This window comes from Scyliorhinus torazame, chromosome 8, assembly GCF_047496885.1.
Source record: "Scyliorhinus torazame isolate Kashiwa2021f chromosome 8, sScyTor2.1, whole genome shotgun sequence".
Lineage (NCBI taxonomy): Eukaryota > Metazoa > Chordata > Chondrichthyes > Carcharhiniformes > Scyliorhinidae > Scyliorhinus > Scyliorhinus torazame.
In genome coordinates, this window is record NC_092714.1 from 191568390 (window position 1) to 191594376 (window position 25987).

General features: G+C 49.2%; 1 protein-coding gene across 3 annotated transcripts in view; it reads left to right on the forward strand.

Moving 5' to 3' along the window:
• Positions 1-25987, forward strand: part of LOC140428312 (pleckstrin homology domain-containing family G member 4B-like) — a 263637-nt gene that overhangs the window by 170816 nt on the left and 66834 nt on the right. For all 3 annotated transcript variants that reach the window (XM_072514651.1, XM_072514650.1, XM_072514649.1), the window contains exons 8-9: positions 11370-11486; positions 25835-25933. In XM_072514651.1, the coding sequence (XP_072370752.1) occupies positions 11370-11486; positions 25835-25933 (216 nt within the window). The remainder of the gene's footprint in view (positions 1-11369; positions 11487-25834; positions 25934-25987) is intronic.

Sequence of the window (25987 nt, forward strand, 5' to 3'; positions counted from 1 at the left end):
GCGGACGTAAGATCCACCATGGAGAAGACCGTGCGCGATCCTGTTGACCAGGTCGGAAATGCGGGGGAGAGGGTACGCGTCGAGCTGCGTAAACCTGTTGATGGTCTGACTGTAGTCGATGACCATCCTATGCTTCTCCCCGGTCTTTACAACCATTACTTGAACTCTCCAGGGGCTGTTGCTAGCCTCAATGACACCTTCCTTCAGTAACCGTTGGACCTCTGACCTAATAAAGATCCGGTCCTGGGCACTATACCATCTGCTCCTGGTGGTGACAGGTTTGCAATCCGGGGTGAGGTTCGCAAACAGGGAAGGCGGATCGACCTTGAGGGTCGCGAGGCTGAAAACAGTGAGGGGGGGTATAGGGCTGCGCAGAGGTGGGGAAGGACATAGAGTCAGTAGTTTTTGTACTCCCTTTCCCTGGACTGTGAGGTTAGCTACACAAAACCCCTTGATCTCTACTCAGTGAGATCCGGAAGCCAGGGAGATTTTTTGATTAACGGGGAGAGAACAGCGTCTTACCGTGTCGGGGAGTATAAAGCTCTCCGTGCTCCCAGAGTCAATTAGGCAGGACGTTTCATGCCCATTGATAATCACCATCGTTGTAGCAGTCGATAGTGTTCGGGGCCGAGACTGGTCCAGGGTCACCGAGGCTACTCGTGGCAGCAGTTGAATGTTTTCTTCGGGCAGTGCGTGGTCAGCCGAGCTGGGGTCCTGGGAGTCCATCCAAGCTGGCGGCGCCCATTGGTCGCACATGGCTGGGAGTGCACAAAATGGCGGCACCCATCCATCACACGTGGCGTCCGCGGGACAAGATGGCGGCGCCTGGAGGCCGCACGTGGCTCTGGAGGAGGAAGATGGCGGCGCCCGCTGGCCGCACGGGGACCGTGGCGAGGGCTGTGGTGGCGGTCCGTATTCGCCTCCGGAGACCGCAGCGACTGCCCGGGCCTGGCATACCGCCACAAAGTGGCCCTTTTTACCGCATCCCTTGCAGGTGGATGAACAGGCCGGACAGCGCTGTCGGAGGTGCTTGGCTTTCCCGCAAAAATAGCAGTGGGGCCCCCCAGGGTTGGCATGCCGTCTTGCAGCACAAGCTTGTGGGCGTATGGGAGATGCCTCGGGGTTGGCCGCGGGGGGGTTCCACGGTGCCCAGGGGGCTGCCGCACGGTCGGGGACATAAGCATGGGCGTTTCGGGAGGCCACATCCAGGGAGCCGGCAAGGCCCCGTGCCTCCTTGAGGCCTAGCGTCTCTTTCTCCAGCAATCGCTGGCAGATTTGGGAGGACAGCATACCTGCAACGAAAGCGGCCCGGATCAAAAGTTCTGTGTGGTCTCTCGCCGAAACTTGCGGGCAGCTGCAGTTTCTGCCCAACACCAGGAGCGCACGGTAGAATTCTTCCAGTGATTCCCCAGGGATTTGTCACCTCGTCGCTAGCAGATATCGGGCGTAGACCTGGTTTAATACGTGGGTATGTCCTTGTCTCCTTTCATAGGAAGTTTTTGAGTTGTAGATACCTTAGCTCGTTCCCCCTGGCTAGCTGGAATTTCTCTGTCAGTTCGTCCAGTGTTGCGATCCTGCTGTCCGTGTATAGGTCCCTGACTGTCAGTGTCCCTCCGTCCTGTCCCCACCTTTTGAAGGTGGAGTCAGTCAGTGCTGGTGTGAACCTATAGTTGTTGCAGGTGGGAGCTTTGTCCGACATTTTGGTCAGGCCAAATTGCTGCCGTAGTTGGTTCCAAGACTGGAGGGCGGCTATCACCACCGTGCTGCTGACGTGTATTTTGGGTGGGGATGGGAGTGCTGCCGTGGCGAGGGCCCGGAGGGAGGTCCCCATGCAGGAGGCCTCTTCCGTACGCACCCATTCGGCTTCAGGTTCTTTGATCCATCCCCTTATTCGCTCGTCCGCGTGTCCAGTGCTTTGAAAAAGGCCTTGGGGATGTAGATCGGGATGGCTCTGAATAGGAAGAGGTACCTGGGTAGTACGTTCATTTTGATCGTCTGGACTCCCCCCGCGAGGGAGAGTGGGAGTGTGTTCCATCTTTGCAGGTCCTTTTTTACTTCCTCTGTCAGACTGGTGAGGTTCCATTTGTGGATCCCTTTCCAGTCGTGGGCTATTTGGATCCCCAGGTAGCGGAATTTGTGTCGGGCTTGTTTAAACGGTAATCCCGTTAGTGCTGCCCCACCTACTCGTGGGTGTACAGGGAAGATCTCACTTTTACTCATGTTGAGTTTGCAGCCCGAGAAGGTGCCAAACTCTTTCAGGAGCGCGATGATTCCGTCCATGCTGCTTTGTGGGTCCGAGATGTAGAGGAACAGGTAATCTGCATAGAGTGAGACTCTGTGCTCTCTGCCGCCCCTTCGGATCCCCCTCCAGCTTTTTGCTGCTCTGAGCGCAATTGCTAGTGGTTCGATCGCTAGAGCGAACAGCAGCGGGGACAGTGGGCATCCTTGTCTGGTGCCCCTGTGCAGCTGGAAGTATCGGGAGGTGGTGTTGTTGGTCCGTACACTCGTCATGGGAGCGTTGTATAGGAGTTTTACCCAGTAGGTGAACCCTGTTCCAAGCCCGAACCGCTCCAGTACCTCTATGAGGTATTTCCATTCGACACTGTCGAAGGCCTTTTCTGCGTCTGGAGAGACGATCACCTCTAGTGTTCTCTCCCCGGAGGGGGTCATTATCACGTTCAGCAGGCGCATGATGTTGGAGGTAAGCTGTCTACCTTTGACAAAGCCCGTCTGGACCTCTGCGACCACCTCTGGTACACAGTCTTCTAGCCTTTTGGCTCGGATTTTGGCCAGTATTTTGGCATCTGCGTTCAGCAGTGAGATGGGTCTGTATGACCCACATTCCGTTGGGTCTTCTATATCAGTGAAATTGAGGCCTGTGCTTGTGTGGGCGGCAGTGGGCCCCTAGCTAGCGAGTCTGTGAAAATCCCATGCAGGTGCGGTGCCAGTGCTGTCGCAAATTCTTTGTAGAAGTCCGCCGGGAATCCGTCCGGTCCCGGTGCCTTTCCCGCCTGCATGGAGCCAATGCTGTCCATGATCTCTCACAGTGCTAGTGGTGCTTCCAGGCCCCGTTTACTGCCCTCCCCCACGACTGGAACGTCCAGTCCATCAAGGAACCGTTTCATCCCGGATTCCCCCATTGGGGGCCTGAGGTGTACAGCCCTTGGTAGAAGGCCTTGAAGGTTTTGTTGATCTTTTCTGGTTCTGTTTCTAATGGGCCTCTGGTATTCCTGATTTGTGCAATTTCTCTGGTGGCTGCCTGCTTTCTCAGCTGGTGTGCCAACAGGCGGCTGGCTTTGTCTCCGTGTTCATATAGGGTCCCACGTGCCTGGTGGAGTTGGTGCACTGCTGTCCTGGTGGAGAGCAGATCAAAGTTCCTTTGTAGCTCTTTCCTCTCCGCCAGGAGCTCTACGGTCGGGGCCTCGGAGTATTTACGGTCTACCTCCAGTATGGAGTTGACCAGCTGCTGTCTAGCCGCCCTTTCCTCTCTATCTCCTCACGCTATGAAAGCGATGATTTCCCCTCTTAGTATGGCCTTTAGCGCTTCCCAGAACGTGGAGGGTGAACCTCCCCGTTCTGGTTGTTCTCCGTGTACTCTGCTATGGCCCACGATATCTTTTCGATGAAGGCCATGTTAGCTAGTAGGGCAATGTCTAACCTCCATGTGGGGCATGGGCCCTGCCCGTCTCCAGCCTCACGTCCACGTAGTGTGGAGCGTGGTCTGATATCACCATTGCGGAGTATTCCACTTTGTCTATCCCCGGAAGCACCGTTTTCTCCACCACAAAGAAGTCAATTCTGGTGTATACGTTGTGTACTGGGGAGAAGAAGATAACTCCTTCTCCCCTGGGTGGGCGAACCTCCAGGGGTCCACTGCTCCCATCTGTTCCATAAAGTGACTGAGTTCCCTTGCCATGCTTGAGGATTTCCCCGTTTTGGGGTTTGATCTGTCAGTCGTTGGATCCTGTACACAGTTGAAGTCACTCCCCATGATTAGTCGGTGCGTCGCTATGTCAGGGATTTCTACCATGGTCTTCTTGAAGATCGTGTCGTCCCAGTTGGGTGCGTATACGTTAACTAGTACTACCGGTGCCCCATCCAGGGCTCCACTGACCATGACGTACCGTCCCCCTGGGTCCGTAACCGTCTTTGTCGCCCTAAACATCGTCCTCCTGCTGATAAGTATTTTTTTTTAACTAACAATTTTATTGAGGTATTTTAGGCATAGAGAAAAAGTGACATTGTACAGTACAAAAAAAAAGAAGCCAAGACACAAATTAAGCATAGTGCAAACCACGGCTCTGTTCACGCACGGACCTGCCTCAATATCCCCCGACTCTCCTCTACCCTAGCCTCCCCCCCCCGCTGACGCTTACTTCTCTGCCAAGAAGTCAATAAATGGCTGCCACCTTCGAGCGAACCCTCTCAAAGCGAACTTGACTTTCTCTCGGCCAAGAAAGCTCGCCATAGCTCTACCTCAGCCCTCGGGGGCTTTGAGTCCCTCCATGCTAACAGTATTCGTTGCCGGGCTACCAGGGAAGCAAAGGCCAGAACGTCGGCCTCTCTCTCTTCCTGGACTCCCGGGTCCACCAAAACCCCAAAGATTGCCACCTCAGGGCTCATTACCATCCCAGTTTTCAATACCCGGGACATGGTATCTGCGAATACCTGCCACTACCCCCTGAGTTTAGGGCACAACCAGAACATGTGTACATGGTTAGCCGGCCCTCCGGCGCATCTGGCACACTTGTCATCCAGCCCGAAGAATTTGCTCATCCGGGCCACTGTCATGTAGGCCCGGTGGACGACCTTAAACTGGATCAGGCTGAGCTTGGCGCATGTTGCGGTCGTGTTTACTCTGCTCAGGGCTTCTGTCCAGACACGGTCCTCCATCTCCCCCCCCCCCGAGCTCCTCTTCCCACTTAAGCTTCAGGTCCTTGATCTGCGTATCCTCTGCTCCCATTAGCTCCTTGTAGACGTCTGAGACTCTACCCTCTCCCACCTCTCCCCTAGAAACTACCCTGTCCTGCCTCCCCTTCGGCGGGAGACGTGGGAAGGACAGCACCAGTCTGCGTACATGCTCGGAAAGCTCCCTTCCAGGGACAGATCCCCAATCCTCACAATCCCCGCCCTCCTCCACAGTCGATACCCCCCGTCCATGTGATACCCCCCCTCCATGTTCCCTGGGGCAAATCGGTGGTTACCGCAGATTGGGGTCCACACCGATGCTCTTACCTTCCCGCCATGCCTCCTCCACTGGCCCCAGATCCGAAGAGCCGCCACCACTATCGGGCTGGTGGAGTACAGTGCCGGCGGAAGCGGCAGAGGCGCCGTGACCCGGGCTGCTAAGCTAGTGCCCCTGCACGAAGCAGCCTCCATCCGCTCCCAAACCGACCCCGCACCCACCATCCATTTCCTTATCATCGCTATGTTTGCCGCCCAGTAATAGTTGCTGAAGTTCGGCAACGCCAGCACCCCCTTCTCCTCTGTTCCTTTCAAGCATCACCCTCTTCACCCGCGGGGACGTCTCTGCCCATACACATCCCAGAATAATTTTATTCAGCCTCTTAAAGAAGGACCGATGGGGAGACACTGAAAAACAAACAAGAACCGCGGGAGAATCGTCATCTTAACAGTCTGCACTCTCCCCACCAATGACAGTGGGAGCGCATCCCACCTCCGGACCTCCTCCCTCACTCGTTCCACCAGTCGGGACAGGTTGAGCTTATGCAGCTTGCCCCAGTCCCATGCCACCTGAATCGCCAAATATCGGAAACTCTCCCCCACTAGCCTGGACGGCAACCCCTTCAGCCTACACCCCTGCCCCCTCGCCTGAATTACAAACAACTCGCTCTTAGCCATGTTCAGTTTGTATCCGGAGAACCGGCCAAATTCCCTCAGGGTTGCCATAATACCGTCCATCCCCACCATTGGGTCCGATACGTATAACAGCAGATCATCTGCGTATAACGAGACTATGCTCCACTCCCCCCCGGACCAGCCCTTTCCAGCCCCTAGAAGCTCTCAGTGCAATTGCCAGCGGCTCTATGGCCAGCGCAAACAGCAGTGGGGAGAGAGGGCAGCCCTGTCTTGTCCCATGGTGCAGTCTAAAGTAGTCTGATATCGTCCTGATCGTCCTTACACTCGCCTCCGGGGCCTGATATAATAGCCTAACCCAGTCGATGAACCCCGCCCCGAACCCGAACCGTCCTAGTACCTCCCACAGATAATCCCACTCGACCCGGTCAAAAGCCTTTTCAGAATCCATGGCTACCACTATCTCGACCTCCCTACTCTCCGGGGGCATCATAATCACATTGAGCAGCCTTCTTAGGTTGGCCATCAGCTGCCTCCCCTTTACAAACCCGGTTTGGTCTTCCACAATTACATCCGGTACACAGTCCTCAATTCTGGTCGCCAGAATCTTGGCCAGTAACTTGGCGTCTACATTGATCAACGAGATCGGCCTGTATGACCCACAAGCCTCCGGGTTCTTATCCCGTTTCAGAATAAGCGAGATGGTGGTCTGCGACATCGTCGGGGGTAAACTCCCTTTGTCTCTTGCCTCGTTAAAGACCCTGAGCAGCAGCGGCCCCACTATCCCGGCAAGTTTTTTGAAAACTCCACCGGATACCCATCTGGCCCCGGGGCTTTACCCGACTGCATGACCTTCAGGCCCCCCAATACCTCTTCGATCCTGACCAGGGCTCCTGGTCCGTCCACCAACCCCCTCTCCAGTCTTGGGCAGGTCAGTCCGTCCAGGAATCGCCTCATTCCCCCCCCCCGGTCCCTCAGGTGGTACCGAAGTGGACAGCTTCCTATAAAAGTCCCTAAAGACCTTGTTCAGCCCTGCCGGGTCATCCACTGGATTACCTTCCCCATCAACTACCCTCCCTATTTCCTTAGCCGCTTCCCTCTTTAGTTGTTGCACAAGCATTCTACTGGCCTTCTCCCCATGCTCATAAATCACGCCTTTTACCTTTCTAAGCTGCTCTACAGTCTTGCCTGTAGACAGTACACCAAATTCGGGCTGCAGCCTCTGTTCTTTCCTGAGTAACTCTGGCCTCGGGGATTCCGCGTAACTCCTGTCCATCCATAGAATTTCCTTAATCAGTCAGTCCATCTCTGCCCTATCTGTCCTGTCCCTGTACGCCCGGATTGAAATCAGCTCCCCTCTCACCACTGCCTTCAGTGCCTCCCAGAGCACCGCTGCCGAGACTTCTCCAGTATCGTTCACCTGTAGGTAATTCTGCATGCATTTGCTCAGCCTCTCACATACCGCCTCGTCCGTGAGTAGTCCAACTTCCAGCCTCCATGGTGGGCACTGAAAGCCGTCCTTACAAAACTGCAGGTCTACCCAGTGCGGAGCATGGTCCGATATGGCAATTGCCGAATATTCTGCCCCCATCATTCCGGCCAGCAGGTCCCTACTCACAACAAAGTAGTCAATTCGGGAATAGACCTTGTGGACGTGGGAGTAGTACGAGAACTCCCTCGACGTCGGCCGGCTAAATCTTCACGGATCTGCTTCCACCGTTTGCTCCATGAACCTTTGCCATCGCTGGGAACCTGCCCGTTCTTGAACATGACCGATCCAGGCTCGGGTCCAGGACTGTATTAAAGTCCCCGCCCATGATCAGCTTACGTGAGTCCAAGTCAGGGATCTTCCCTCACATCCTCCTAATAAAATCCACATTGTCCCAATTAGGGGCATACACACTGACCAGGACTACTCTCACCCCTTCGAGCTTACCCCTCACCATAACAAACCTGCCACCCCCATCCACGACTGTGTCCTCCACCTCAAATTGTACCCTTTTATTAATCAGGATCGCAAACCCCCTCGTCTTAGAATCAAGCCCCGAATGAAAGACCTGACTGACCCAGCCCTGCCTTAACCTAACCTGGTCTGCCACTTTCAGGTGCGTCTACTGCAGCAAGACTATGTCCGCCTTCAGAACCACAGATGCGCAAACACACGTGCCCTCTTCACTGGACCGTATAACCCTTTAACGTTCCCGGTGATTAGCCTGGTTGGGGGACACTTCGCGCCCCCCCCCCTTTGCCGATCAGCCATCCCCTTTCCTTGGCCAGCCCCCCAGCCATGTGTCGCGCTTCATCTGGCCCGCCTCCTGACCGGCTCCACCCATGACCTCCTCACTGTTGCCATGCCCAGTTTCCATCCCCGTCAGCAGAATGACTCCCCACCCCGCCCCAGCAACACCATCCTATCATCTAACCCCTGCTCTAATCTAACTATATGCACCCCCCCCACCTCGGCTATCGTTGACTAGCTGCACTCAGCTAGCCTGGGGCTCCCAGCCTCAGCGCCAGCATGTCTCCAACCCATTGTTCGAATGATCAGTATTGCCACCCTCCTGGCCCTTGTCCCATAGCAGGAATGGTAGGTTTGTCCCACCCAGCCCTTTCTTACCCTCAGTCGGTCCTGCTCTCTCAGGTGTGTCTCTTGGAGGAAGACTATGTCAGCCCTCATATTTCTTAGGTGGTGAGGACTCTGGATCTTTTCACTGGGCCGTTGAGTCCCCTTACGTTCCAGGTGACTATCCTGGTGGGGGGCTTCTGTCCCCTCACTCCTGTGGGATTAACCATACTTACCTGGTGGATGCGCCCCTGCCCTCCGGGGTTTCCCTTTGTTAGGGGGCCATCCAGGATGGCCGTTGTCACTGCTCTCTCCATGCAGTCAGGTCCCTGCGCTCCGGGGTTTCCCTTTGTCCAGGGGGCACCCGACATGGCCGCCTACTGTGTGTCTGCCACACGGGTAGTCCCCTGCACTCTGGGGTCTCCCTTCGCCCAGAGACCGTACTGGGTGGGTGCTTGCAGCGATTCCCTGTTTCGAGCCCTTGGTTGTGGCACTTTGTAGCCCTACTGTTATTCCTTTTCTAGCCTTGTTTGTCCCTCCTTCCCTGTGTCCCCCCCCCCCCGATCTCTCCCTCCCTGTGTTTCTCCCCCCCATTCTTTCCCTTTCCCCCCCTTTTCTCCCTCTCCCGTATACCCCTCCTTTGTCCCTATTTCCCCTGTTCCTATCCCCGTTTGCTCTCCCGCCTCTGCTAAGCGGTCCCCCCTACCCCCTGCCTGGTGCCATCCCCCCTGTTGGGGGGGCGCTGCGGCCCTGCTTTGTTGCATGCCCCCGGCGCTAGCTTTCCTGCTAGTGCAGTGGCCCCCCTCTCGGGAGTTACTGTCTCGCTTCTCCCTTGCCCGGCCTCTGCGGTTTTCTGCCTGCTCTTTTCCCAAACCCAACCTGCACTCCTCTTGCTTGCTCTCCCTTCTCCGCTACTCTCGTTCCCTCGTGCTGGGGCATGGTCTCTCACCTGAAGCGGTCCCTTGGGCAGTGGTTTGCTTTTTGTTCAGGGTGCGCTTGCTGTGGCGGGATGTGGAGGTGGGGAGGGCCTGGCATTGCCTCACCCCCCCCCCCCCCCCCCCCGGTTGGCGTGTTGTTTCCCCTTGCCAGGGGCCCCTTATTTCTACCCTAGCTGCTGATTTTCCAGCCTGTGTTCCTCGACAAACTTGTTTGCTTCGGCGGGGGCTGTGAAGGAGTATTCTCTTTCTTGGTATGTGACCCAGAGTTTCGCTGGGTACAGCATCCCAAAACGCACTTCGTTCTTGTGAAGAGCTGCTTTCGCTCTATTGAATTCGGCCCATCTCCTGGTGAGGTCTGCCCCAATGTCCTCGTAAATTCTAATGAAGTGTCCTTCCCATTTGCACGTTCTGTTTGTCCTGGCCCAGTGCAGGATTGTTTCCGTCTTGGTACCGGTGCAGATTAGCTATAACTGCTCTCGGGTGGTCCCCTGCCATGGGCTTCGGGTGCAGCGACCGGTGTGCTGTGTCCATTTCTGGTGAGTTGGGGAAAGTTTTCCTCCCCACTAAGTTGCCCACGTATGCTGTGGGGTTTCTACCCTCGATCCCCTCGGGTAGGCCCGCTATCCTGACATTTTGCCTTCTCGAGCGGTTTTCCTGATCGTCCACTCTGCCCTTCAGGCTCCCCTGTGTTGTGGCCAGTCTCGCCACCTCATTCTCCAGGGCCGTGATCTAGTCGCTCATGTCAGTCACGGCTTTCTCCAGCTCCTTAATGGGCGCCTCTCGGGCTTCCAGTTTCTCCTCTTGGGCTTCTAGTTTCTCCTCTGCTCTGCCCTGGGCGTGCTGCACCTCCGCTAGAGCCTTGGCCATTGCAGCCTGCACTGTGGCCTATGTGTCTGCCCTAGCCTCTGCCTTGTTTTCCTGCTGATGTTCCCTCAGCGCCTCGGCAAAGGCGGCCTTTCAGTTTCACATTGCCTCGTCTGCTTTTGGTGCCCCTTCTCCCTCTGCTTTGGCTCCCTTCTGGCATTTCTCTCCCCCCTTTTTTCCCTTTTCGTTTCCCCCTTTATCTTCCCCCCTTTTTCTTTTCCCTCCCTTCACTCCTTTACCACTTTTTTTTTGTAAAATTCTTTTCAAGAGAATTTGTTTTTGTTTTTAAAAAAAAAGTGAAAAAATGTATTTCTCTTTAAAAGTTTTATTTTCAAAGTTTTGCTTTTGCAAAAGGGGAAGTTCTTTTTTCTTTTCCCTCACTCACCCAGGGTCGAGAGAGAGAGAGGCTTCTGGCAGGGAGTCCCTCTTTGTTCCTGCCTCTTGGTGGTCGCCGCCAGGGGTGGGGGTCGGTCCTTGCTGCTGGCTCAGTTCCTGCTGCTGGCTTGGGCCCCGCTTAGGTCCCTGCCTTGGTCCGGGCCGCCGTTCGTCTTACCCTGCGCTCTCCTGCCGGGGGAGGGGGGCGGTGGGGGTGGGGGGTCGTCGGTTCTTCCTGCTGGCTCGGTCCCCGCGTTGGTCCGGGCCGCCGTTCGTCCTGCCCTGTGCTCTGCTGCCATGCGTGGGGGTTGCGGGTGGGGGGGGGGGGGGGGGGACCCAAACGGGTGAATTTGCGCGCTTGGCTGCAAGTTCTCGGCGAGGAGCGGGACGCAACTTTGTTCCCCTCCAGGAGCTCCTACACCCACGACCACTCTCTTCCCCTGCCGGAAGCCGAATCCCATTTCACCTTCACAAGGAATTTCTTACGTTTGTCACCCATATACAGTATTGCACAGACGTTCAGGTGTTTTGTTCTGTTTTATGTAAGCTGCTCAAATGTTGAATGAACACAATGAAACCAGATCCACTCGAAACCTCTGTGTCCATAACACCTGATGTTCCTCTCATTTTAAATTGATGAAATCTCAAGGTTTGTGGATCCACTATTTTCCAGCTCAGTCCAGTCCAAGGAACTGGTCCTTATAGGATAAAGACCTTCTCGAAAGTAAAGATGAGTTATGTTTTTCAATCTGTTGTTACTCTTTAGTCTATACCTTCAATTTATGTGGCGCATGCTGTTTTTGCTTTATCAGATTGAAGTTCTGACTTCCTTGAAAGCCCTGCATAAGTTCATTGACAGCAACCAACTGACTGAGAAACTGGAGGGCAGATTTCCTTACAATCACTCTGAGTGGATTCACTTCCGGATGGTCAGTAATACATCACTAAGAAACTTTATTAGTTTCAATAGAGCACAAAAATGTAGATTATGCTGCATTCTATATTCATATCGTTCATTCCAAAAAAATGATAAATATGCTTTTTATTGACTGCGCTTCTTTAGATGTGAAGTCCTATTGTTTGATTCATAATTCAGTTAAATATGTACCTCTGGTGGCATCTCTCACAGACTTTTTATGTTGTCCAAATTGGGCCTGTATTGGGTTGGTTAGCTCTGGCCATGAAGAATCATGGGACAATGTGTCAGGAATGTTTGTAGGCCTGGAGTGCAAAGAGCCATGCAGAACAACATCTTTGGAACAATTTTGAGATTAGATTTTTAGTCATTTTTTCTTGGGATCTGGGAGACACAGTCAAGGTCTTATTTACTCCCCGTCCTTAACTACTCTGAGTAACTGGATCTTCTCCTTGAAGCCCTGCAGTCCTTAAAGCGACTGATGCAACGGTGTTAGGTAGACAATTCCATAATTCTCACCCAGTGACATTGAAACAGCAGTGATATGGGCCCAAGCTGGGTGCTGTGAGACTTGGAAAGGAGGTTGGAGTTGTGATGTTCCCATAACATTGCCACTCTTATTCTTCTTGGTGGTATTATCTAACTGGAGAGACGCTTTAAAATGCTTTGGTGCAGAGCGATCTGGGTGTCCTCGTGCATGAATCGCAGAACGTTAGCGCGCAAGGGCAGCAGGTAATAAGGAAGGCAAATGAAATGATGGCATTCATTGCTAATGGGATAGAGTTTAAAAGTAGGTAAGTGCTGGAGTACTCTGTACAATTTTGGTCTGTTTATTTGAGGAATGAAGTAAATGAATTAGAAGTGGTACAGAGTATGTTCACTAGATTGACTCCAAGGATGAAGAACCTATCTCATGAAGGAGATTGAACAGTTTAGGCCTCTACTCGCTGGAGTTTAGAAGAATGAGAGTCAAACTAATTGAGGTATATAAGATGCTAAAGGGCATTAACCGGTAGGATATAGAGCAGATATTTCCTCTTTTAGACATACTAGAATGAGAAGCCATAATTTTAGGTGAGAGGGTGACAAATTTAAAACGAATTGAGGAGGATTCACATCAATCAAAGGGTCATGGAATTCTGTACCCCAAAATGCAGTAGATGCCGGAACACTAAAAAAATTGAGAAGAGAGATAGGTTTATAATTAGTAGCGGGAAGGAGGGTTATGGGGTGTGGGCAGGAAGGTGGAGATGAGACTGAGATAAAATCGGCCATGATCGTATTGAATGACGGAGCAGGCTGAAAGGGCTGAATTGCCTACCACTGCTCGTAGTTCTTGTGTTCAGCCGCTGAGAAACACCTCGCTAACCGCGCCCAAAAGCAGATTCAAAAATTTGTCCACTGAATCGCGTCCATTGAGTCCAGTAACAGGACGTAAGTTAAGCAAACTGCTCTGTCCTGGACTATGCCAAACTGATTGAAAGTTGTTGCAGCTGCACATCCCACCTGAAGGAAAGATCAGTAAAACTTGGGAAATGACTGGTGTTGGTCAGAACTGGTCTTGTAAACCTTAAAATGAAACTCCAGGTTGGATCAGTACCTGTCATTTCGGAAATCTTACTGGTTTATCTTTCTGGACATCCAAGCAAGTGACTACTCACTCCTGACTCGAGCCTTGTAGATGGTAAAGAGGCGGGGAGAGGGTGAGCCATTCAGAATGACGTGTACCTAGTTTCTGTCCTGCTCTTGTAAACGTGGTGTAAATATGGATGGCCGAGTTGATTTTCTGTTTAACCTCCCGAGGAGTAACCGATCTTCCGAAAGGAAATTCAGTGGTCATGCATTACATTGTGCCTGTTGCATCTCCCTGCGCAGAAATTTGCTATCTATGTGCCTACAAAACAACAGTGTCAACAGATCTCAAACAATTTTTTGGATGTGAAGAGCTGTTGAACAGCCTGTGAATGTGAAAGGGACTATACATAATTTGAAATAATGGTTACCAGAGCAATGAGCCAACACAAAGCCTCAGGGAATTGTCCAATTACACTGTAAACTATATCGCTGAACCACATAGTTGCTGCACCTACCAATTCACTTGCACAATTCGTCTCCTGAGAAATGTTGAGGCAGTGGAAAGGCTTTTCTATCAGAATTTTAAAACGGCAGTTTTTCTGAATGTTTGGATTTATAGAGGATTTTGATGTGAAGATGCAGATAGTCACATGGGAATGTCATTTTGTGGTAATAACTGGGGTCGGGAATTCAGCATCGGGAGAACCTCCAGGCCCCAACCCTTCACAGAGACGGAAGTAAACCTCTGATCTGATCTTTCAGTGCCAGGTCACTGAAAGGCCAGGGCGCGTGCTTGTTTAGTTAAGGATGGTGTGTGGCATCCAAAGGCTAGAGGGTCTGTTAGAGAGAGAGAGAGAGATGGGGTGTCTCTATTTCAAAACACTTCTTAAAAATATAGTAAGAAGTGTTACAACACCAGGTTAAAGTCCAACAGGTTTGTTTCAAATCACTAGCTTTCAGAGCACTGCTCCTTCCTCAGGTGAATGAAGAGGTATGTTCCAGAAACATATATATAGACAACGTCAAAGATGCAAGACGATACTTTGAATGCGAGCATTTGCAGGTAATTAAGTCTTTACAGATACAGATAGAGGGGTAACCCCAGGTTAAAGAGGTGTAAATTCTCTCAAGCCAGGACAGTTGGTAGGATTTTGCAGGCCAGATGGTGGGGGATGAATGTAATGTGACATGAATCCCAGGTCCCGGTTGAGGCCGCACTTGTGTGCGGAACTTGGCTATAAATTTCTGCTCGGTGATTTTGCGTTGTTGCGTGTCCTGAAGGTCGCCTTGGAGAACGCTTACCCGGAGATCAGAGGCTGAATGCCCTTGACTGCAAAAGTGTTCCCCGACTGAAAGGGAACAAACATTCTTGCCTGGCGATTGTCGCGCAATGTCCGTTCATCCGTTGTTGCAGCGTCTGCATGGTCTCGCCAATATACCATGCTTCGGGACATCCTTTCCTACAGCGTATGAGGTAGACAACATTGGTCAAGTTGCACGAGTATGTACCGCGTACCTGGTGAGTGGTGTTCTCGTGTGTAATGGTGGTACTCATGTCGATGATCTGGCACGCCTTGCAGAGATTGCCATGGCAGGGTTGTGTGGTGTCGTGGTCGCTGAAGACTGGGTAGTTTGCTGCAAACAATGGTTTGTTTGAGGTTGCGTGGTTGTTTGAAGGCAAGGAGTGGGGGTATGGGGATGACCTTGACACACCCCCACTACTTGCCTTCAAACAACTACGGTGTGTTTAACCCATATAAGATGGACAAATGATCACACAAGTTGTTTAGTACAATAATAGTTTACTTGACACACACACAAGATTGTTTACTTATTTAATCACACGTTCATGCACATTGGATTATAACTAACACACTTAAATGACCTAAACTTTACTTCCAGGTGACCAGCAGATACAGAGTAGATAAGGCCTTATCTAATTCCAGTAGTCTGGTGGAGGCTGTATTTCTTGGAAGTAGTCTGTGTTCGGTTGTCGTCCTTTGGTGGATGGCGTGGACCCTTGAACTTGGCGAGTGTTGGTAGCTGTCGTGCTGCAGTCGAAGAGCATTGAAAGAGAACGAGTGAAAGCCTGCGCTGCCTTGTAACCGGCTTAGAATTTCCCTGCCCCTTTTGTGGGCGGTCTCTGGGTCGCTGTCAATCAATTGATCAGGGCTCCATCCCCCTGATCGGTTATGTCCAATCAGGGGCTGCCATCTCCATTTTGGGGTGGGCATTCAGTGGCTATGCCTGGAAGTGTTCAGAGCAGGGGCTTGGTGCCGCTGCATTTGGTAGATGATGTGATGGACAGGATGGTTCTATTGTTCCTGAGTAGGCATTTAACAGCCTTTTTCCTATGTTCGTTTCTGCATAATCTGAGCTACAGTTTGTATATTTGCAGGCTGCAGCCTGTCTGTGTTCAAGCTTGGCCAAATTTCCTATCATTCTTTGCGGGAGGCCATTTTAGATAGCCACACTATGTTGAATTAACAAAGCTAATTTTATTACACTACTCTCAATACAGTTCAAATTCTATTCCTAAAGCAAGCAACATTATATAATACAATTACTATCTACACTATAACTAACTACTGTCTCTAACACACTATCTCTCTAACTATCTCTAGACTCTCTGTGCACTATCTGCTCCCCACTACACTCTCCCAGAAGTCTGAGAGGCATTCTCTTTTATAGGTCGGCTCCCCAGCCCCATCTGGTGGTAGAATAAAGTATCCCATCAACTCTTTATGTGCCAGACATTACACATAATGTCACAGGTTAGGCAGAATCCTGAAAGTCTGAATGGGTAAGGCTGTGGCATGCACTGCAGGAGTCAGTAATTATAGCAGTGACCATGTTAACTAATAGAAACATGGGATAAATGGATATAGGAATACTACTGGCCATGTGGGATCAGGACAACTGCTGCCTTGGAATGGAAACACCAAAGTGGATTATGCTGAATGAGCAGTTTCTGCATTTTAATCCCATGAAAGACTGAATCCTTGTTACCTTAGTTTCTGAAACCTTAAAGCAAGCAAAAAACACCAATATAATGTTAAGAAACAATAGCTACGAGCTATACACTGTACCACAAATTTTTTTTAGATAGATTGTTCTGTATTCGGCAGGAGATGCAATTGCAACAGTTTGCTGATAATTGTTAGTGAACCACATCATGGAGTAAATTGGAATTTTACAGTATTGAATCTTCAATATAATGATGCCAGATGTTTCCATTCCATCATACCGACTGCAACAGTTTGCATGAATAAATGTTTATTGAATCAAATAGCTACAGGGTAATAGTTTAATAGAGCTCTTTTAATTAATGCCAGTACAATACTTTTCAGTAATGCAGCCTGGTGTCAAAGGCTTCAGTATGACAGTGCCAGATGTTGTCATTTCATCATGTTGAACGCATGACAATCTGTATGAATAAACATGCCCTGGAAAATAGAACACCTCTGGCTTCACCTGCTTTACTCATATTGAATTTTTCACTGTGATGAAAGATTCAAACACCAGGGGACATAAGAATAAAATTAATAAGTTTGGAATAGAAGAAAAACCATGCAAAGCTTTTTCATGTAAATAGTTCCAACATTGCGAAAAAGGTTTAAAGAAACTTTAAGGAATTTAAGGACATCCCACTCCAGTTGTATGATCGATTTGATCTCCCTGACTCGTTTGTATTGCCTGGGAGGAATATTTCCTCCCCCCACCAATTCCCCCTACCCTCCACCCCCCATTATTGTCCCTGTTTTCCTTTTTTCCTGCCTCCCACAGCAAATTAATTCCTATGGCGATAGAGTGGGTTTAGAAGGTTTTAATCAGAATGCAACAAGAGTGTGGGATGCGTTTGATGAGCCAAATGGCTTTTTCCTGCACATTCAAGAAAAAAACTTAGAGCGGGATTCTCCGCCCACATTCGCCCGGCTACCAGCGAATCCCGTCCCAGGTCAATGGATTTTTCCATTGTCGCCGTCTCGCCTGTGGCGTTCTTGTAGTGGGCAGGGTGGGAGAATCCAGCCCTTAACAGAAGAAAGGCATTTGGCCAGTTGAAGCACAACCTTTTGGCCCTCTAACTCTTCTCTTATAGAAACAGTGGCACATTTTGATCATCTCCAGTGTCAGAGACTTTACTACGGATTTGTTCCAAACATTTAGATTGAGTAGCAACATTTCTTTTCAAACATCTATTTTCAAAACACTTCAGTCCAATTTCAATCTCTTTGCCAACTTGAGGTAATCCCGTGGACTTGTCCTATCTTTACCAAGAGATATTTAATACTTCAGTGAGATCTCCCTTAAGCTTCCCTAATCTTTCTTAATCTGTCAATCTCTTTTTTATTTGGAAACGGTTATATTGCTCTTTTTGGCATGTGACCAAAATTCTACACTGTATTCCCAGTGAGGTCTGACCAATGCATTTAACTGTTCCAGTATAACTTTATTACCCTACTATAAAATCCAGTCACATCGTCATGAAGTTGGAAGTGATGAGAGAACCCCTAACCTCAATTCTCTTAGTAAGCCCCTCTATAAATTCACTCCCATTTGGAGTATTATGATATATATATATATTTTAAACCATTGGTAATACTTTGGGTGCAATTCTCCCCAAAAAACAACAAAGTGTGTGATTCTCTGGAAAGATGTCTAAGTATGGTAATGAGTACCACCGCTGGGCACTGGGGTGGCAAGCCCAGCACCCTTGGACCCTTTACCTTTGAGCAAAGATGGCTACTCACCTCTTGGCTCCCCGCAGAAGCCCTTCCGCCAGGTTTATGTTTTTCAAAAGGATTGAAATTAGCCGGTACGATTTGGTGCGCATCACAGAGACATGGCTGGAAGGGGATCATGGCTGGGATCTAAATATCCAAGGATATGTGTCCGAACGAAAGGACAGGCAGATGAGCAAAGGGTTGCATTGTTAGTAAGCAATCAAGTTACATCGATAGCAAGATGCGATATAGGATCAGAAGGCATAGAATCTTTGTGGGTAGAGTTGGATAATCGCAAATGTAAAAAGACCCTAATGGGAGTTACGTAAAGGTCCCCTAGCAGTAGTCAGGATGTGGGGCAGAAAGTAAATCAGGAGATAGAAAAGGCATATAAAAAAGGCAATATTAGAATAATCATGGTGGACTTCAATATGCAGGTGGACTGGGAAAATCAGGTTGGTTGTGGATCCCAAGGAATTTGTCGAATTTGTGGAATATCTAAGAGATGGTTTTTTGCAGCTGCTTGTGACAGAGCCTACTGGGGAACAGGCAATTCTGGATTTGGTGATGTGTAGTGAGCAAACATGATTAGGGAACTTAAAGTGATGGAACCCGTAGGGGGCAGTGACCACAATATGATAGAATTTACCCTGCAGTTTGAGAGAAAGAAGCTGGAATCAGATGTCATGGTATTACAATTAAATTAAGGTAACTACAAAGACATGAGAGAGGAGCTGGCCAGCGTTGATTGGAAAGGGTGCCGAGCAGGGAAGGCGGTGGAACAGCAAATTTGGGGGTTATCCGGGAGGCACAACAGAAATTCATCCCAAGGAGGAGGAAACATACTAAGGGGAGGATGAGGCATCCATGGCTGATGAGGGAAGTCGAGGACAACATAAAAGCAAAAGAGAAAGCATACAAAATGGCGAGGGTTAATGGAAAGGCAGAGGATTGAGAAGCCGTTAAAAGCGAGCAGAGGACAACTAAAAAAGCAATAAGGGGCAGAAGATGAAATATGAGTGTAAGCTAGCTAGTCAGACCCTATGTAGAGTATTGTGAACAGTTTTGGACCCTGTATCTAAGCAAGGATGTGCTGGCTTTGGAAATGGTCCAGAGGCGGTTCACTAGAATGAGTCCTGGAATGAAGATCTTGACATATGAGGAGCGGTTGAGTACTCTGTACTCGGAGTTTGGAAGGATGAGGGGGGATCTTATTGAAACTTACAGGATACTAAGATGATGCAGGGGCATGCGTGGCTCAACCTAGCTGTCTCTCCATCCCGAAGTGAACCCCAGGGCCCTATGGATACTGAGTGAGAGGAGAGAACACAACCCGGACCCATCCTATAGACTGGTGTCGATAGCCAGCAGCTCTCCTGCGTTCACCCCTCTGATGGGACAGCGTCTCACAGACAGCACCCGGCACAGGGCGGCACGGTTATGCATGTGCTGCCATCAGGGTCAGGGCCCTCTGGCACCAGAGACGCCAGAGGACTACCGTCAGGGGAATCAAAGGATACATGAAGAGATAAGCAGCTGGCTGCCTCCATCTCTGATGTGCATCCTTGGGACCCCAAGATTAATTATGCCCAAGCAGGTTGAGGATCACTGAGAGGGCATGGGGGGGTGGGGGGGATAAGAAGCTGAGTGTGCATTAGGGAGTGTAGGGGGCATTGGGGGGGAGGGTGGGGATAGTGATCGACACCATCGGGAGAGTAGGGCAGTGGTGTCCACTTGTAGGAGGAACATTAAAATACCCCCACAACAACCAAAATGACACCTCTGGCTCCTTGTTCCACAATGGGGGACAGTCACCAAACACATGGCCCCATCCCCCAGACATGTCCCCCTCCTCCACGCATCCTCCACCTGACACGCTCTGTCCAAACACACCCGGCCATACAGGTGCCAGGGGCAAGATCAGCTCCTCATGGATCGGGGCTCCATTTTAAAACGTACCCGATCTCAAAGTGAGGTTGAGGGTCCCCCACAACCCCTACCCACATACATCACTACCCTCCGCAGACCTGGGCAACACCCCCAACTCTTGACCCCTGTTGGGCAACCCCCCCAACCAATCAATACAAGTCTGTGTGAGCCCACCCTTCCCTACACCACTCAGGCATGAGGATAACCCGACCCCACACCTCCATTTCAGGCCCCCTCTTAACCCCCCACCCAACCTCCATAACCCCCCTTCATACCTCCCCTTCGCACACCACCCTTCATACCCCCTCTTCACTTTCATGGGCATGACCCCCTCAGACCCTGCCCCTTGACAGTGCTAACTTGGCACCTGGGTACTGCACCTAACACCATAGCAGTGCCAATCTGGCACCGTGGGACTGCCCCTGGTACTCTGGCAGTGCCAGGTTGGCACTGCCCGGATGCCATGAAGAATGCCAGGGAACTGCCATGCCCGAACCAGGGGCTCCAATGGCTCCAAACCCCCACGGCATGGTCATCTCATCTGGTGTTCGTTTCTGAAGACCAGTATTAATTTGCGTCGGTGTAAGGCCTGGCCAGTGGGGTCAATGAGCCTGGAAATATAGCCTCAAATGGGCTGTGCATATTTAAATGAACCTATTGACTCATTTAAATGTGCTTATCTGGAGCACGCCGAGTAAGGGTGCCAGGCTTGGCGGATCGGGTTCGTCGCGCGTGGCTCAGCGCCTGGCACAAAACCCATTTTTGGCCTCTCCCGCTTTGCACCCAGTTTAACAGGATTGGAGCCAGGCGCAAAACAACATGAAAATAATGTCTTTTATATTTACAGGTATTCAAATGTTCCATTATATTGCTGCCAGCAAATTTGGTAAGCGTACCTCAAGTATAAGAACATAAGAACTAGGAGCAGGAGTTGACCATCTGGCCCTTCGAATCTGCTCCACCATTCAATGAGATCATGGCTGACCTTTTGTGGACTCAGCTCCATTTTACTGCCTGATCACTATAACCCTTTATTTTTTTATTCTTCAAAAAACTATCTATCTTTACCATGAAAACATTTAATGAAGGACTCAACTGCTTCACTGGGCAGGGAATTCCATGGATTCACAACCCTTTGGGTGAAGAAGTTCCTCCTAAACTCAGTCCTAAATTTACTTCCCCTTATTTTGAGGTTATGCCCCCTAGTTCTGCTTTCACCCAGCAGTGGAAACAACCTGCCCGCATCTATCCTATCTATTCCCTTCATAATTTTATATGTTTCTATAAGATCCCCCCGCATCCTTCTAAATTCCAACGAGTACAGTTCCAGTCGACTCAATCTCTCCTCGTAATCCAACCCCTTCAGCTCTGGGATTAACCTAGTGAATCTCCTCTGCACACCATCCAGCGCCAGTACGTCCTTTCTCAGGTAAGGAGACGAAAACTGAACACAATACTCCAAGTTTGGCCTCACTAACACCTTATACAGTTGCAGCATAATCACCCTAGTCTTAAACTCCATCCCTCTAGCAATGAAGGACAAACCTCCATTTGCCTTCTTAATCACCTGTTGGGCCTGTAAACCAACTTTTTGTGACTCATGCACTAGTACGCCCAGGTCTCTCTGCACAGCAGCATGTTTTAATATTTTATCATTAAAATAATAATCCCTTTTTCTGTTATTCCTACCAAAATGGATAACCTCACATTTGACAACATTGTATTCCATCTGCCAGCCCATTCACTTAAACTATCCAAATCCCTCTGCAGACTTCCAGTATTCTCTGCACATTTTGCTTTACCACTCAGGGGCTGTTTAGCACAGGACTAAATCACTGGCTTTGAAAGCAGGCCAGCAGCGGTTCAATTCCCGTACCAGCCTCCCTGAACAGGCGCCGGAATGTGGCGACTAGGGGCTTTTCACAGTAACTTCATTTGAAGCCTACTTGTGACAATAAGTGATTTTCATTTCATCATTTCATCTTAATGTCATCTGCTAACTTGGACACATTGTACTTGGTCCCCAACTCCAAAGCATCTATGTAAATTGTGAACAATTGTGGGCCCAACACTGATCCCTGAGGGATACCACTAGCTACTGATTGCCAACTCGAGAAACACCCATTAGTCCCCACTCTTTGCTTTCTATTAATTAACTAATCCTCTATCCATGCTACTACTTTACCCTTCACGCCATGCATCTTTATTTTATACAGCAACCTAAAGCTTTCTGGAATTCCAGATATACCACGCCCATTGGCTCCCCGTTATCTACCACACTGCTAATGTCCTCAAAAAATTCCACTAAATTAGTTAGGCACAAACTACCCTTCATGAACCCATGCTGTATCTGTCCAATGGGACAATTTCCATCCAGATGCCTCGCTATTTCTTCCTTTATGATAGATTCCAGCATCTTCCCTACTATTGAAATTAAGCTAACTGGCCTATAATTACAAGATGTCTACCAACCTTTTTTAAACAGTGGTGTCACATTTGCTCATTTCCAATCCGCCGGGACCACCCCAGAGTCTAGTGAACTTTGGTAAATTCCCACGAGTGCATTTACAATTTCCCTGGCATCTCTTTGGTACCTTGGGATGCATTCCATCAGGGCCAGGAGACTTGTCTACCTTTAGCCCTATTAGCTTGCCCATCACTACCTCCTTAGTGATAACAATCGTCTCAAGGTCCTCACCTGTCATTGCCTTATTTCTATCAGTCACTGGCATGTTATTTGTGTCTTCCACAGTGAAGACCGACCCAAAAAACCTGTTCAGTTCCTCAGCCATTTCCTCATCTCACATTATTAAATCTCCCTTCTCATCCTCTAAAGGACCAATATTTACCTTAGCCATGCTTTATTGTTTTATAGATTTGTAGTAACGTTTACTGTCTGTTTTTATATTCTGAGCAAGTTTACTCTCATAATCTATCTTACTCTTCTTTATAGCTTTTTTACTAGCTTTCTGTTTCCAATCCTCTAGTCTCTCACTAATCTTTGCCACTTTGTATGCTTTTTCCTTCAATTTGATACTCTCCCTTATTTCCTTCAATATCCACGGTCGATTTTCCCTCTTTCTACCGTCCTTCCTTTTTGTTGGTATAAACTTTTGTTGGTATAAACTTTTGCTGAGCACTGTGAAAAATCGCTTGGCAGGTTCTCCAATGTTCCTCAACTGTTTCACCGTAAAGTCTTTGCTCCCAGTCTACCTTAGCGAGTTCTTCTCGATATTTGTAAGTATCTCGATATTTATTGTGGGTTAGGGGGTGCCAGAGTTTCAGAATGTGCTGACCCTTGTTCTACTATTAACACATTCTGTTATCTGACCTTTATGCCACCTGATTTAGTCTCTAACACCATCATTATCACTCCCTTTGTATTGTGTCCATGATACCTTTGTCATTCAATTTCTACTTCTCCAACCTATCCCTTTTTGCTGCACCTGCTCCTCCCATCTCGTCAACCAGCATAAAACCCATCACATTTCTACCTCTCTTCATCTCTGAAGAGGATTAACACAGAAGCATTAATTCTTTTTCCCTCTGCACAGGTGCTGTCAAACTTGCTGAGTTTTTCTCCCCCAGCATTTCCTCTTTTTATTTCAGAGTCGCAGGTCTAATTGCTATGGAATCCCATCCAGCACCTAACACTGGTCTGAGATTCTTCCTGTCCGGAGTTCCACTTCTTTCTGATCCAGCTACTTGTAGAGTAGTGCAGACATGCACTAATATACTGGAAATGTAGATGGCTCGTACCTTAAATTATGAGAGAGATCATACACTAATATAATAATGCATGTTGGTACATTAACATGCTGCAGAGTTAATGCAGGGGTGCACTAACAACGGTAACATTCTAGCTTACTTTTGCATTGAAGGGTATAGCTTTAAAAGTAGATTTTATGAATGGCTGAGATATTCAGCAGGACCTACTGACATCAACCCTTGCATTCTAACCAGGCACCCTCGGGCCAAGAGTTAATGAAGAGTTGGCAGCTCTTCCCGCAGTCTACCTATGCCAGCCCTGGAACTCTATTTTACAGCTCCACAGTCCCAGCAGCATAACCAGAACAGGTGGCCACTGCTGTTACCGAGGAAGTCCTGGGATCATAAGCACCGCAGGAGGCCTGGAAGGGAAATTAGTGGGGTGGGCTCACCAGGGCCAGTGAGGCAGGACCCAATGAAGGGAGTGGGGATTGAACGCAAGGCAACAAGGGACATTTCAGCCCTTGCTGCTGAGAACTCTCCATGGGGCATGGGTATTCGGTCAGAAGAGCACCCCCCCGCCCCCTCCCCAGCCTTCAAGAAGGTCACCAAGGAATACCTGGTGGCCTCACCATGTGGTAAGATGCCACCTGTCTCTAATAAAATACCGTAGGAAGAGTCCCTTAAGTGGCATTGTGTTGGTCACTTTCGAACCTCAAATGGGAGGAGTGTGGAAGGGTTTCCCACCACTTCTCCTATTTCTCGTGACAGGCACAGTGCCCCCACCATTCCACCTGAATTTACGTCCCTCCTGCCTGTTCCCGGAGAGAGTGGAGTGGTAGATCATGGTCTGACAAATGGCATTCTGGGAGGGAGGATGTTTTGAAATATTTCCTCTCATTTATCCAATGAAGCAGTCAGGTAGGGTGCGATGTGTTCGACTATTTTGCTCCCGGCACACCCTTTATCGGCAGGAAGCCCGCGGCCAGGGTTTGCCGTCGGCGGGGCAGGATGATTCTGTTAGCAAGAATGGCTGGAAAATTCTGGCCGAATTCTCATTCCTTTAAAAATTGACAGTATTGCGTTTCTGCCACCGGGTGTCAGTCTTGTACTTTATAATACTGTGACGGGCTATTGAAATAGTGAGGCATACTATTGCAAACGATTCTTATAAAGAGGAAAGAATGTGTGGTTATATAACACCTTTCACAACCTCAGGACTCGCAAAGCGTTTCACAATCAATGTGCTTGGTGATGCAGTCACTGTTGTGTTGTATGAAGCACAGCAGCAAAACCTCACGCAGCAAGGGCCCACAACCTGCAATGAGACAAATTAAACTGATCTACTCATGCTGGTTGAGGGATAAATATTAACCATGACCTGGGGGAGAATGCTGCCGCTCTTGGAATGCCAGGAAATCTTTCCTGCCCATCTGCAAGATGCTCAATTTACCATCTTATTTGAAAGACAATTCTTTGACAGTGCAGCACTCCCTCAGTACCATGTGAACATGTCAACTTACCTCATTTTTAAGTCTATGAAGTGGACTTTCTGACTCAGGCTGATGCCTATGGAGCACCTTGCCCACTGGCACATGAGCACTCCAGACTCTCTCACTCTGCTGCTCCCGTTTAATTCTCAATTTTAAATATTTATTTACAGGATGTGGGTGCTGCATTTATTGTTCGTCTCTGATTACAATCCATATTTCAGGAAGAAACTGTGGCCTCACTTCAGAGACAGAAACCAGTCACTACTTCCCAAACTCGTTTCCAAATAAAATCTACTCTAATCCCTCCACTAATGCAGGGGGATTAACTTGTCCCCGAGTATGCGCGGGTTTCCTCCGGGTACTCCAGTTTCCTCCCACAAGTCCCGAAAGACGTGCTGTTCGGTAATTTGGACTTTCTGAAATCTCCCTCTGTATACCCGAACAAATGCCGGAAAGTGGAGACTAAGGGCTTTTAATAGTAACTTCATTGCAGTGTTAATGTAAGCCTACTTGTGACAATAAAGATTATTATTATTGTTCCAGGAGAATTATGAGCCCAAAATTCCATTCGGCAATAAGCAGGCAAAGATTTGCAACTTTATCTACATTTCTTCAAGTGTCTTGTTTGAAGGATATATAGATACGAGATAAAAAATGCTGATTGATTTGGCTCCATTTGCTCTTTTTTTTAAATAAATTTAAAGTACCCAATTCATTTTTTTCCAATTAAGGGGCAATTTAGCAAAACCGATCCACCTGTCCTGCACATTTTTTGGTTGTGGGGGTGAGACCCACGCAGACACGGGAGAATGTGCAAACTTCACACGGACAGTGACCCGGGGCTGAGATCGAACTCGGGTCCTCAGCGCCGTGGGGCAGCAGTGCGAAGGATATTCATTCAACCATAAATTGTACTTTTTTTGTTGTTTCAGAAACTTGAGTTGTTCGTCACAAACTGCAGAGAAGTTTCCACCTTGTTGCTGGACACTATTAGAACGTTTGAATTTAACAAAGACGGTATCAGTGCACAGGTACAGACAAATGTTCTAGGAATGTGCTGGAAGAAAATAAGGGGAAGTAAAAAT